At 40.3% G+C, this 12,896-nt stretch overlaps 1 protein-coding gene across 1 annotated transcript in view; it reads right to left on the bottom strand.

The window, feature by feature from the left end:
* SLC25A13 (solute carrier family 25 (aspartate/glutamate carrier), member 13) overlaps positions 1 to 12,896 on the bottom strand; it is a 273,994-nt gene that overhangs the window by 148,757 nt on the left and 112,341 nt on the right. Inside the window, exon 4 of the mRNA XM_006834264.1 lies at positions 4,571 to 4,686. Within this exon, the coding sequence (XP_006834327.1) occupies positions 4,571 to 4,686 (116 nt within the window). The remainder of the gene's footprint in view (positions 1 to 4,570; positions 4,687 to 12,896) is intronic.

Here is a 12,896-nt window from a genome sequence, read left to right as displayed (position 1 = left end):
AAAAGTTGTGAATGATATCAAGTATTGGCTAAGGTGTAGAATAACTGGAACTCTCAAACGCTGATGGTATGTGAAAACATTTTGGAAAACTGACACTTCATTTGAAGCTAAACACATTTTCTTTTATTCAGCAATTCTACCCCTAAAACTATCTCTACATATGTACCAAAAAGTAAATAAAAGAATACTCAGCTTACATGATTCCTAACAGCCCAAACTAGAAATGTCCCAAATGACTATTAATAGCAGAATAAATCAATAATAATAGTGTCATACAGCAAAATGGAGTCCTGGTATGGTGCTGTGGGATAGATACTGCGCTGGACTGCAAGGTCAGTTTAAACCATAAGGTCAGCGGTTCAAATTCATCAATCACTCCTCAGAACCACTATACAGGGTTACTGAGAATCGGAAGTGATTCTAAGTCACTTAACAACAGAAAAACACTATGCAGATTTTTTTTTTTTTTAAAGCAGAAATTTTAAAAGACACCAACAGTGTGGATGGCTCACATAAACAAAATGTTAATAAGAAGAAACTAGACTTAAAGAGAATGTGATGGCTTTGTACGATAAAACACTGGACTGCAAACTACAAGGTCAACCGTTCAAGTCCACTTTCTCCGAGGGAGAAAGATGGAGCTTTCTGCTCCTGCAAAGATTTACAGCCTCAGAAATCTTATACAGGGTTCCTATGAGTTGGAACCGACGTGACAGCACTTAAAAAACAAGACTTAAAGATATAGTCTATGTGGTTCCACTTAAATATTAAGTTTAAAAGCATGCAAAACCATGTGGCAACAATATATATCAGTAGCTACCCTGAGAGTAAAGGAAAATAACTGGGAAGAGGCCTCTGGATTATAGTAAAACAGATGAAATATTCATCAAGATCTACACTTACTATTTGTGCATTTTTTTGTAGGCACTTCAAAAAAGCACACTCTAAAAATTAAAGGCAAGTAAACAAAGATAACTGTCATATAAACCAAACCTACTGCCATGGAGTTCATTCTGACTCATCGCAATCTATATATAGGACAGAGAACTGTCCCACTGGGTTTTCAAGGATGTAAATCTTTAGGAAGCACACTGCCACCTCTTTCTTCCACAGAGTGGCTGGTGGGTTTGACTGCATCGATCTTTTTGGCTAGAAGCTGAGTGTTGTAACCACTACCACCAAAGCTCCTTACGGACTACTGGTGTGGCACTGTACAATAAGCACTGGACTGCTAACCACAAAGTCGATGCTTCAAATCCACCAGCTGCTCCTCGGAAACCCTATACAGGGTCACTATGAGTTGGAACCGATTGGATGGCACTTAACAACAACAACAACAACAACATTAAGTCTCCTTACAATAACGTAAAATAAGCTAAAAATGAAAATGCAGACATTTAGGACACTTCACACATACGTCACTGCAAATTATTAACTAGAATTTACAACTTATACAGAGATTCCATTATATGGCCTGCTGATACCTCAAAATGTGTTTGTAAACATCAGATATCAAAATAAGAAAGTATAATGAAAGCAAAAATAATGGAAATAAGTTTCCCCCCAAAGGAAATAGGAGAATATAATGACCTAAATAAATATCAAAGCAACAAAATTGGTCTAATGAAGAGCTTTTTGCACTGTAGCAAACACAGGGAGAGACCCAGACATGAAAATCTGGTAAACATAAACAAGGTCTCAGAGAAAGCAGGGCATGGTTTAATTGAAATGTGAGCCTTGCTCCATCTGATTTTGTTTAGTGTTTATCAGAATCAGTGTGTAAGTCAGGGCAAGAACACCAAGGCTTGTTGACAAACAGTGGTGCACACTGAGCTTAGCTTCAGAACTGCTGGATCAAACAAACTGTGGAAATTCAACATGCAAACAGAAGAGTAACTGTTCTCACTCTGGATGGAATGCAAGGCTGTGGGTCACGGGGCCTCTGGATTCTGGAGGCTACTCACCAGGCCTTCCCTATGCCCTATGAAGTACTCAGATCAATCTCTGACAGTGTGAAAATGCTGCTCGCCTCTGAACCACCTCTCTATGTTTAATCATGCCAAGGACACACAGGGGGAAGACCATCTTCCGAAACTTGAAAGGGTCATATGGGTGAAGGGTGTATATGGAAATAGTACCTAAAGAGAATGCTGTTGGGCATACTGCAAACAACTCCACTTGGACAGACAACCCAGCTATAGATCTGGATTTTCACTCTTTTGATACTATGGGTAAAAGAAATCTGGAAGATCAATGTTTCAGTGCTTGGATGCTAACAGAAAGGTTGGTGGTTCAAATCCACTCAGCAACTCCACAGGAGAAAGCTCTGCCAATCTGCTTCTATTCTATAAAGATTACAATTTAGGAAACACTATGTACTCTGTCTCATTATGACTATGGGTCAGAATCAATTCAATGGCATCCAACAATAATAATTCTTTGTGTTTATGAAACCTGGCTTGACCTAGGTCAAGTTCTCTTTTCTGTCCAACTTTTTTATTTGATGTCTTAAGCTCCATTATGGGTTCCCCAAAAAATATACTTCTTGGTAGCTCTTCTAAAGGTCCCTATTTTTAAAGGTATACTCCTTAGCCTGCCACAGCCCATGTTAACTGTTTACTTGGTCCCCTGGATAATCTGTTCTTCTTTGTACTATGCATTCTCTTTCAGTTGAATCCTAAATAGTTACTGATGGCTTAGAAAAGTCTACACAGTTCATTATAAGCATACACCAAGCACAATCTGCACATGTTTCATGAGTCAAACCCTGAAACAAATTACTTGTGGAAGACAGGGTTTTGGAGGAAGGGACTGTACTTCCTCCTATAAGCGTTATATGCAACTGAGGATAAAATATAATTGTTTTGGAATTGCTTTTTGTGAATGATGATGTCTTCAAACCTAAAGATTGGCTCTTTGATGTAAGCAACAGGATCATACAGTCTCATAATATCTCAGGGGTTGGGATAGCGCTCAACATATAGCAGATATCAGATGATTGGCTAATTGCCCAGTGGCTACAACTGCAAGCTCAAAAGAATGGGCTTCTGAAAGAACAAGCAGACTCACCAAAGGGAAATCCTTCTTTGATCTCTCAACTGATTTCTTTTAGTATTACTTTTATAGGGCCTTTGTTTCCAAGACAACACCTTCTAGGCAATAGATCATTAATCCACACACAGCCTTCTAAGGTAGATATTATATCTCAGCTTTATAGGTGAGGAAAATAAGGTTCAGAAAGTTGACTTTACTTGCCCACCAAATAACATGTAGCTAGTAGGAAGAAAAAACAGAGGTCTCACCCAATTGCTCTTCCTTCTACAACATACAGATAACTCCAATATCCTGTAACCTGCTTCTTCACTTATTCTCCTTTGACACATCTCCCCCTGCACTAGCGAACTCTCCTTTGTATTTCCTCTGCCAGAGCCAGTGCTGTGGTGTGGCTGGTGCCCACTGGCATCGTTGTCACTTCATATTGAGAAGGTGATCAAGGAAAACCTCTGAAGCCCATTTCTCAGTCCTCCCATCCAGTCTTCCCAGGGAAGTGGGGTGAGATGAGAGAGAACACTCTTATGCTGGCTCCAATACCAGTCCCGCCTGCCTTCACTGGACACATGCAAGCATACAGGCTCTCTCTGTTCATCCCAGAAAAAAGCTATCATAATGTTTTCATCAAACTAGCTACTCTTTCCAAAATCACTGCTACCCCAAGCCAGTTGCTCATGTATTACTTGAAGATTTTAATGGGGGAATTTTTTAAAGGAAAAAACTGGAATTGAAGTAAGACATTGATGTTCCATTGAAAAACTGGGGTTACAGTGGTAGCAAAAACAAACTACACTAAATTATTTTAAGGATTTTTAAATCTTAAATAACTCTCACAAAGTATTATCGTCTGAGTGTCTAGATGATATGAAAACAAGCTAGGCAAATAAAAAAAATGTTTTATATCTGTTGTATTGATTTGACTGTAAGTAACCCTGCCGTGTCAAAGGAGTGCGGAGAGATGGTTTGGAAGTAAGGGTTCACAACGGTTCAGTCATGGCAGATCGAAATAAGAGCAGTGTATGTACTGCACAACACCTAAATCTCTTGTGAGCTGGGCTTTGGCCCAAGTGGAAAGGTCCTGGTGTGGCGCTATAGGATAAGCACTGAACTGCTAACCACAAGGTTGGCAGTTCAAACTATCAGCCTCTTTTGAAAACCCTATATAGGGTTACTATGAGTTGAAACTGACCAGATGGCACACAATAACAACAGGGAACAAGTAGCGGTATCCTACTTAAAGATGGCAGCTAATGGACATACATACTCAAAGCAGGGCTTTGAGCTAAAAATTTGGTATGAAAATTAAAAATTAAACTCAAATGTCAAATCTACTAAACCAGAAACTTACATTTTCAAATAGGAAGTCATTTAAACAGAAACATCATGCACCGAGGCATCTTTATTAAGAGGGTTACGATTGCTTCTTAAGTGCATCTCTATGTACTTCATTCGTGGGGAGAAAGAAAGGTCATAGGAATTCACACTTACCAAGGTGCACACACACCCTCACACTACTTACCAAAGGTGACTTCTCCTTTGCCTGCTTTGTCAAACAACTGAAAAGCCACCATGAACAAAGCATCAGGGGCACACAGGACAGATTCAAATGCTACAAATTCTTGGAAGGATATTAATCTGCAACATAGAACAAGGACAGTGCAGAGAGTCAGTGGCTTGTAAAAATAAAATTAAAAAAAAAAAATACACCAAAAACAAAACAAAAACCCCTGACAAACTGTCATTGTTAAATAATAAAAGTCAAATCTGTAAATATAAACACTTAGAATTTCCTTTTACATGTAGTGGACTAAAATAACAATGCACAGAGTTTAAAGGATATGGCAGATTTAAGGGTACGGTGACACACTGAATGCATTATAATTTTTTATGTAACTGTTTCACCCAACATATCATTTATGTTTCAGACCTCAAGGCAGGTTGCTGGATTCTAGGATTAAAGCTTGGATGCGTTAGATACAGATGTGACTGTGTAACAGCAAAATAAAGCAGCTTTGTCATTCATCAATACTCCTGCACGCTATGTAAAAATAGTTCACAGATACTCATTCATTACTGATATCTACTGACCACATGTAAGCTGAATCAACGTCATTACAAAGAAAGAGCTGGAAAATACAGAAAAATCAGTCACGAAACATGATGTCCATGGAACTTATAGTCTGCTGAGGTAGATAAAACTAATTTAGAAATGGCAACGTACAGGAAATATGAATCACAAGGCAGGGACCAACACAATTATATAGAAGAGTTCTGGTATGAAATAAGAGAAATCTTGGTGACAATGGAATTTGAACTGCTCTTGAATACAAGTACAGGTATACCTCACAGATATTGTAGGTTCGGTTCCTGTCCACTGCACTACAGTGAATATTATAATAAAGGGAGTCGCATAACTTTATTTTGGTTTCTTAGTGATATGAAAGTTATGTCCGCACTATATTATAGTCCATTAAGTGAGTAAGAGCATTATAAAAAATCTGACATACTGTGACAAGTACCTAAAAGAGGAGTGCAAGAGAGGATGTACAGGCGGAAACACTAGAAGTGGGATCTGTTGTTGTTAAGTGCCATGGAGTTACAACTCATAGCAATCCTGCATATGGTTCCCAAGGAGTGACTGCTGGGCTTGAACTGCCAATCTTGCAGTTATCAACTCAGTGATTACCATAGAGTGCCACCCCAGGACTCCAGAAGCGTGATAACTGAGGCCTAAGTCAGATTGAGAAGTCCTGGTGTGGCACTATAGGATAAGCACTAGACTGCTAACTGCTAGGTTGGTGGATCAAACCCATTCAGGATTGCTGTGAGTCAGGACCTACTTGATGGCACTTTAACACCAACAGCAGCGACAAGCCAGATTGAAAGCACCAAAGGAAATAGAGTAAAGGCAGGAATGACAAAACTTTGGTAATGATGAGATGGGGATGACTGAGGGTAAGAAAGAGGACAGATGTCTCCAAGACTCCGAATGTGGACTACTGAGTGGAGTGATGATACAGCCACCAAAGATAAAGAAGAAAAAGGAAAGAAAAAAGTTGAAGAGACTTGTGCAAGAATGAAAGCAATTCTGATCCTGTTTAAGTTGAGGTTACAGTGGGACCCTCAAGTGATGGTGTCTAGCAGAAAGCCAAAAGGATCAATGGAGAACTCTGGAGAAAGGCAAGGATTGCAAACAAAGCCCTGGGAGTCTTTAAAGATGGCTTAAAGCTGTTGATAAAACCACCCAGCCACATTTCATTAAGGTAAGTTTCATTTTGTTTTTAAGAAATATTTTAATAAAGGAGAGACCTTTACCCTCACCTCACCATGCTCCCCACACAACTAAACAGGACAAAGGCTAGCTTTTCTCTTGTCCTCACTCCTTGCACCCTGATCTTCACCTCTGAGCAGGGGCAAACAACCATGCAGCCACCCTCTGCTCAGCAGTTGAGCTTGTTGGCAGTTTACTAAGGGAGCAAACACTCATATTTGTTAAATTACCCATTACAGACATTATACTCATTAAAGGAGAATCATACGGTACATTATCTAGAGAGGACTTTTTTTTAAATGTCTAAATAAAGAAAGGCTTAAAATGTAATAAGGAGAATATCTTTTGTCTCTCTAAACAGTATGAGAAACCTGACGACTACTATATCTCTGTATGAACAAATCCTTCCCTGGCGATGTCAAAGGGGTTTTTGTAACTATAACTGGCCAGTGAATACTCTGGTATTTTAGGCATGTTACTGATACCAAAAAGGTATGCAATTTGGTAATCCTGTTAGATGCAAGTACTACACATCTATGTAGGAGGTATATAGATGAACCATGAAATCATAATGTATTACTGTTCATCAAGATCATTTGGATTCTCAAGGTAATCTGACTAGAAGGCTATCTAGAATAATTACATAGTACTGCAGTCACTTACAGCACTGTATCTAAAAACATTTAGATATTATTTTAGTATAAACAGTACTTTATCTTGCTTTACAGATTTAATGAGCATTAGCATAGTTACAACAAAGAATACAAGTTTCATCAAGTTCAGAGCTGGCTCCTGAGCTCACTTAGTTCCTTTTCTACCTCCAACTTCTTCAAAAATGTTCAATGCCCTTCAAAAGAAAAATCACAGGATTTTCACTAACTCTGTGACTACTAACTAAAGAGGAGTATTTCATACTAACACTCACCTGCATCAACTAACATGAAAGCACATTGCGAAGTCACATTTTCATAGGTTTATGGAGTCCTGGTGTGGTGCTGTGGGTTAATGCACTGGACTGCAAGGTCAGTCTGAACCACAAGGTCAGCAGTTCAAGCTCACCAGCCATGCCTTGGAAACCTTATACAAGGTCGCTATGAGTTGGAACTGACTCAGCTGCACTCAACAACAATAATGGACCCCTAAGGAGTCTGGTAGCATAGTGGGTCATGAGTTGGGTTGTTAATCGCACGATCAACAATTTGAATCTACCAGCCATTCCTCAGGAGAAAGATGAAGCTTTCTGCTCCTGTAAAGATTAACAGCCTAGGGATCCTTACACAGTGTTGCTGTAAGTAGTAACCTACTCAATGGCACACCACCACCACCATGGACTCCTGGCATGATGCTGTAGTATAAACACTATAGGAAAAGGTCTGTAGTTCGAACCCACCAGCTGCTCCTCAGAAACCCTATGCATGGGAACTGATTCAATGGCATTTAACAACAACATATCATTCAGAGACAAGGGGAAAAGGATTGGTGGCTCAATGGAAGAATTCTCACCTGAGTTTGTCTCCCACTTAAACTTGCACAGCCACTACCAGTCTTCCAGTAGAGGTTTATGTGCTGCTAGGATGCTGAACCACTTTTAGAAGAGCTTCCAAACTAACACAGACTAGAAAGAGCTGGCAATTGACTTCTGAAAATCAGCCAATGAAAACCCTATGGATCATAACAGTATGAATCCAAACCAATCAAAGGATGGCACAAGAACAGGAAGCATCTCATTCTGTTGTACATGGGTTGCCAACTAGATAGACCGGCACAGTGGCAGCAGCAATGGGTTCAGGTGTAGCATGATTGTGAGGTGGGTGCATTCTATTGGGCATAGAGAGAGTTCCTATGAGTTGGTACCAACTTGATGGCACCTAACAACAGTAACAACAACTACAAGGCATCTGACTATTCTATTTCATAATTCTCATGCATCCAGATTTTTTAAGCAAGTCATTTTTTAAATCAAATCCCTAGAAAAACTGTTTTCATTCTGAAAGCTATCTTAAACACCAACAGCTTTACAGCTCTTTTTAAGTCCAGCAGAAACAATAAATATTATAAAATATCATGCCAAAGAATGAAAAACGCACAGGATGGGGGAACAGGTCTGTTGTATCTTACAGAGAGTCATGATAAGTTGGAATCGACTTCATTCACAGGACAGGGGCTGAGCTGACTGTATCTTCATTCTATGCAAAGCAATGTAAAGATCGTTTGTTTACTATGGCTGCCATAACAACTGCAAGGGGGCTTCACAAAGGCTGCAGGGAAATTGAACGAAAAGAAAACGGAAATTTCCCAAAAAGTTTTTAAAGTCTCTTTGTACTGAAATTGGAGCTTGAGTGACACAATTGTTAAGCATTGAGCTGAAAATTGCAAGGTCAATGGTTCAAACTCCACAGGAGAAACATGAATCTGTCTGCTCCCATAAAGATTTAGTCTTGGAAACCATGATTTAATTTGTCTTATATAGGGTCAATATAAGTCTTAACTGACCCCACTGTAATGGTTTAACAGGTTTTGGGGGGCAGTTCTACTCTGTCCTATGGGGTCATCAAGAGTTGAATTTGATCTGATAGCACATTTCAGTATAAAAGTTTATTGTCACAATTATGGCTGTTAGAGGTTCAAAGTTGACTGGCCTCAAGGAAGCTATGGTGATTCCTTCTGAGGGTCTAAAATATGTTTCATGCCTCTCTCCTAGCCTCTGGTGGTGTTAGTTGTTGTCTTGACAGCTCCCCAATCATGGGTCCCCATGGTTATCCTCCCTCATGATCAGTCACAGATCTGACTATTGTGATTCACAGGATTTTCATTGGCTGATTTTTAGTAGTAGATCGTCAGACCTTATTCCTAGTCCATCTTGGTCTGGAAGCTCCACTGAAACCTCTTCAGCAACACAGCAACACATAATTCCCACTGAACAGATAGGTGGTGGCTGTGTATGAGGAACACTAGCTAGGAATCAAACCCAGCCAATCATACTCCCAAATGAAAGGGCAGAATTGTACCACTGAATCACCAATCTCTCAAGCATCTGGTGTTAGGTAGCTGCAATTGAGACATTTCTGGCTCAAAGGGATCCCATGTGAAAGAACAGAATTGCCCCCTAAGGTTTTCTTAGCCATAATCTTTATGGAAGCAGATCACCAAGTTTTTCTCTTCCCATCTTCATAAGTTAGCAGGCTACTGTTTAAACATTTGTACCGGGTATTCCTTGGTTTATAGCTGCAGCATCATATAGCATCCTTCCTGTGTCAACTTGCCTCATGTATCATTTCTTTTATAAATTCTTTTGGTTTATAAAATTAAGATTCACCCTAACTGGTAATATCTTTAAAGACTCCAAAGAATGTCATGCTCACAAGTACTAGTGGTTAGGACTTCAACACAGTTGTTTTGGATGCAATTCAATGAATCACTTAATATGACCCATCCAGCCATAGTCTATGTGACTCCCACAAAATGACTGGGTGGAATTACGCAAATAAGGTGCTTATGGCCCACTAAGAGGATTAGATAACCTGCTAATAAAGGTGCATGGAACTCTTGTGGGGTTGTTAGATTCCTGTTAGGTGCCATCGAGTTCGTTCTGACTCACAGTGACCCCATGCACAACAGAATGAAACACTGCTCTGTCCTATGTCTTACTCAAAATTGTTACTATGCTTCAGCCCATCCCAGCTGCCACTGTGTCAATCCATTTCATTAGGGATCTTCCTCTTTTCCACTGATGCTCCACTTTACCAAGCATGGTCCCTCCTGATAACATGCCCAAAGTATGAGAGATGTAGTCTTACCATCCTTGCTTCTAAGATTGGAGAATCTTCTAAAAATGCCTGACCTCCACCTCATATGAATCAGCCTTGGGCTGATGCTATTGGTGAGTCTTTACCCGCCCTCTGAAGTTAGAGAAGGAGGTTTGCCCTCCATTTACCAATTTTACAGGGAAACACAGTACAATTCATAACAGGGGGAAAGTGAAGAGAAACAATAGAGCTAGACACATATTGCTCAGTGAGTTCAAAGGAAGGAAAGATCATTGCTAGATTGAGAGAATGAAAACGATAAATGTCTGACTGAAATTAGGAACATATGACATCAAAGTAAAGATGTGATTAGTTTTGACTCAGGGAAGAGATGATCAAATGTAATGGGAAGTGAGGGAAGCAGAAGACAACCAAGTACACGGTAGGTTCAGTGTCTACTCTGTGTTCTGGGCCCAGGTCAGTGCTAGGAACACACAGATGAAAATGGAATCTCTGCTTTCCAGAACTGGTGATTCAGAGGGATAGCAGGTGAGCCTGGAACCAAGGAGGAAAGACCAGGGATGAAGACTCACAGAAGTGCAGGCTTGCTGGAGTGAATGCTAGAGCAATGGAAAGTCTGGGAGTTCTCTCTTGATAATGAAGGGCCTTTGTTGAAGCCAAAGGTCTGAATTTTTTAGTAACATGATCAACTTGTGCTTCAGAAAGTTTAATCTGACAGAGATGTGGTTAATGATTTGGAAGTGGAAAAATCGGAGGTGGGAAGAACCCATGGAAGACCCACAAAGACCTGAGGGGAAAAGGGGGGCTCCTTCTAGGAGGTGATGCCAGTATAGAGTGTTATGATCTCTGTAGGACTGTTTTACAACCTGGGAAGAGTGTGTCCATATTCTTTAAAATGAACCCTGGTGGCACAATGGTTAAGCACTTGGCTGCTAATCAAAAGATTGGCAGTTTGAACCCACCAGCAGTTCCACAGGAAAAAAAGAGCTGGTAATCTGCATCCATAAAGACCACCTATAGGGTGGTGGCTCCATATGACAAACATTGGACTGCAAACCACAAAGTTGGTGGTTTGAGCCCACCAGTTCCTCTGAAGGAGAAAGATGAGACTTTTTGCTCCTGCGAAGATTTAAATCCTAGGAAATACTATACAGGGTCACCAGCTCGACAGCACTTAACAACAAAACCACTCTTTCCTATATGGCGGCTCTGAGTTGGAGTCGACTCAGTGGCACACAACTTACACTTTGACAATGCAATCTCACTTCCAGGATTTTATCTTCTGAAATAATTTATGAATGTGTACAACCTTTTCACAACAGGGATGCTCATGCAGTACTTGGATAGTAGTAAAAAAAGTAAAAAAAACCTTGCTGCAAGAACTATTCCCACCCCCTCCACACAAAGGGTAGACAGGGATGGGCAAGTTGGACAACCGGCTAACCAAAATGGGGGGAGGGATACAAAGGTAAGAAGTGACTGGCTTACAAGCTTTCTAGAGGGAACCTAGATCCAAAGGGCGTGGAGAAAGGTAGAGTCTCCAGTGAATAGTGTCCAGCCTGTCCAGGAAGGGCTGATGAAACGAAATACAGATGGGTCTCTTGTGATGCAATAGTGAATAATTGTTATCAGGACTGATGGTGAGGGTTGGAAATCTAAAGGTGGACATTTTGTAGTAAGGAGGGGAGTGATTAACTTTTCAGTCTAGGAGCGGAGGACCCTAGGACCATCAATGGAGAAAAGCAGAGAGCGGGATCCTACCCAGAGAAGCGGTGAGGCCTGAGATGGAGGCAGAGAAGATGATGTCAAGAGATGGTGTGGCTGGGGACTCAGGATCAGGAGATGGAAAGGGGCTGAGGACTGTGATGGAAGGGGGGTGCAGGCTTACAGGGTACACCCTTTGGTTGGGTGAGGATGCGCGGACGGGATGGTAAGTATGCCAATGAGATGATAGATGATGGAATGAATGTAAGGCTAATGTTCTCCCATGTAGACTATCATACAATTCACAATAAAACATAAAAAAAAAAAAAAGTAAAAAAATCTCAATAAACAATGATTGTTGTCATTGTTAAGTGCTACAGAGTCACTTCCAACTCATAGTGACCCAGTATAAGGTTTCCGAGGCTTTAAATCTTGGTGGGAGCAGAAAGCCTCATCTTTCCCTTGCAGAGCGGCTGGTGTACTTGAACTATGGACTTGTGGTTTGAAGTCCAGTGCTAATCATATAGTCACTATACTCCATGTACAATGATACGTGACTGATAACAAAGGAGCATTCACATACAGAATACTATTCGAATATAAAAAAATCATTATAAAATACCAAATTCGTGGGCAAAATAACATTTTGCACACACAGACATATGCAGTCTGAAGGATGTACGTCAAAATGTTAGAAGTGGATATGTTTAGGTGGTTACATTGTCAAAATTTTAAGTTCTGTTTTTTTCTGGTATTTAAATTTATTTTTTCAATAAGACACATGCTATATTATTTATGCAAAAAGAAAAAAATTAAATTTATAGAAAAGAAAGCAGCAAGGACCTAAACGTGGACAATGGCAAAAAAAATGAATAAGAGATGGGAAGGGAAACAAAGGCAAAACTGAAAGAAGAAACACAGTCTTTACAAGCACCTGGCTAACTTCTGGTTATCTAAGGTGGATCACCTCCAGTTGGCTTGCTCCCTGCTGTTGCTTATTCTCACTCAGCAGGGACGCACGCCCCATGTGGTCCCTTTCATCTCCTGCCTGTCTCCTATCTCCAGGCCAGTTCTGTGGCTATGAGAGTTTAAGCCACTGCACA

This window comes from Chrysochloris asiatica, unplaced genomic scaffold (genome assembly GCF_000296735.1).
Source record: "Chrysochloris asiatica unplaced genomic scaffold, ChrAsi1.0 scaffold00010, whole genome shotgun sequence".
Taxonomy (NCBI): domain Eukaryota; kingdom Metazoa; phylum Chordata; class Mammalia; order Afrosoricida; family Chrysochloridae; genus Chrysochloris; species Chrysochloris asiatica.
Note: the sequence above shows the minus strand (reverse complement) of the source record. Positions and strands in the feature narration are given on the sequence as shown.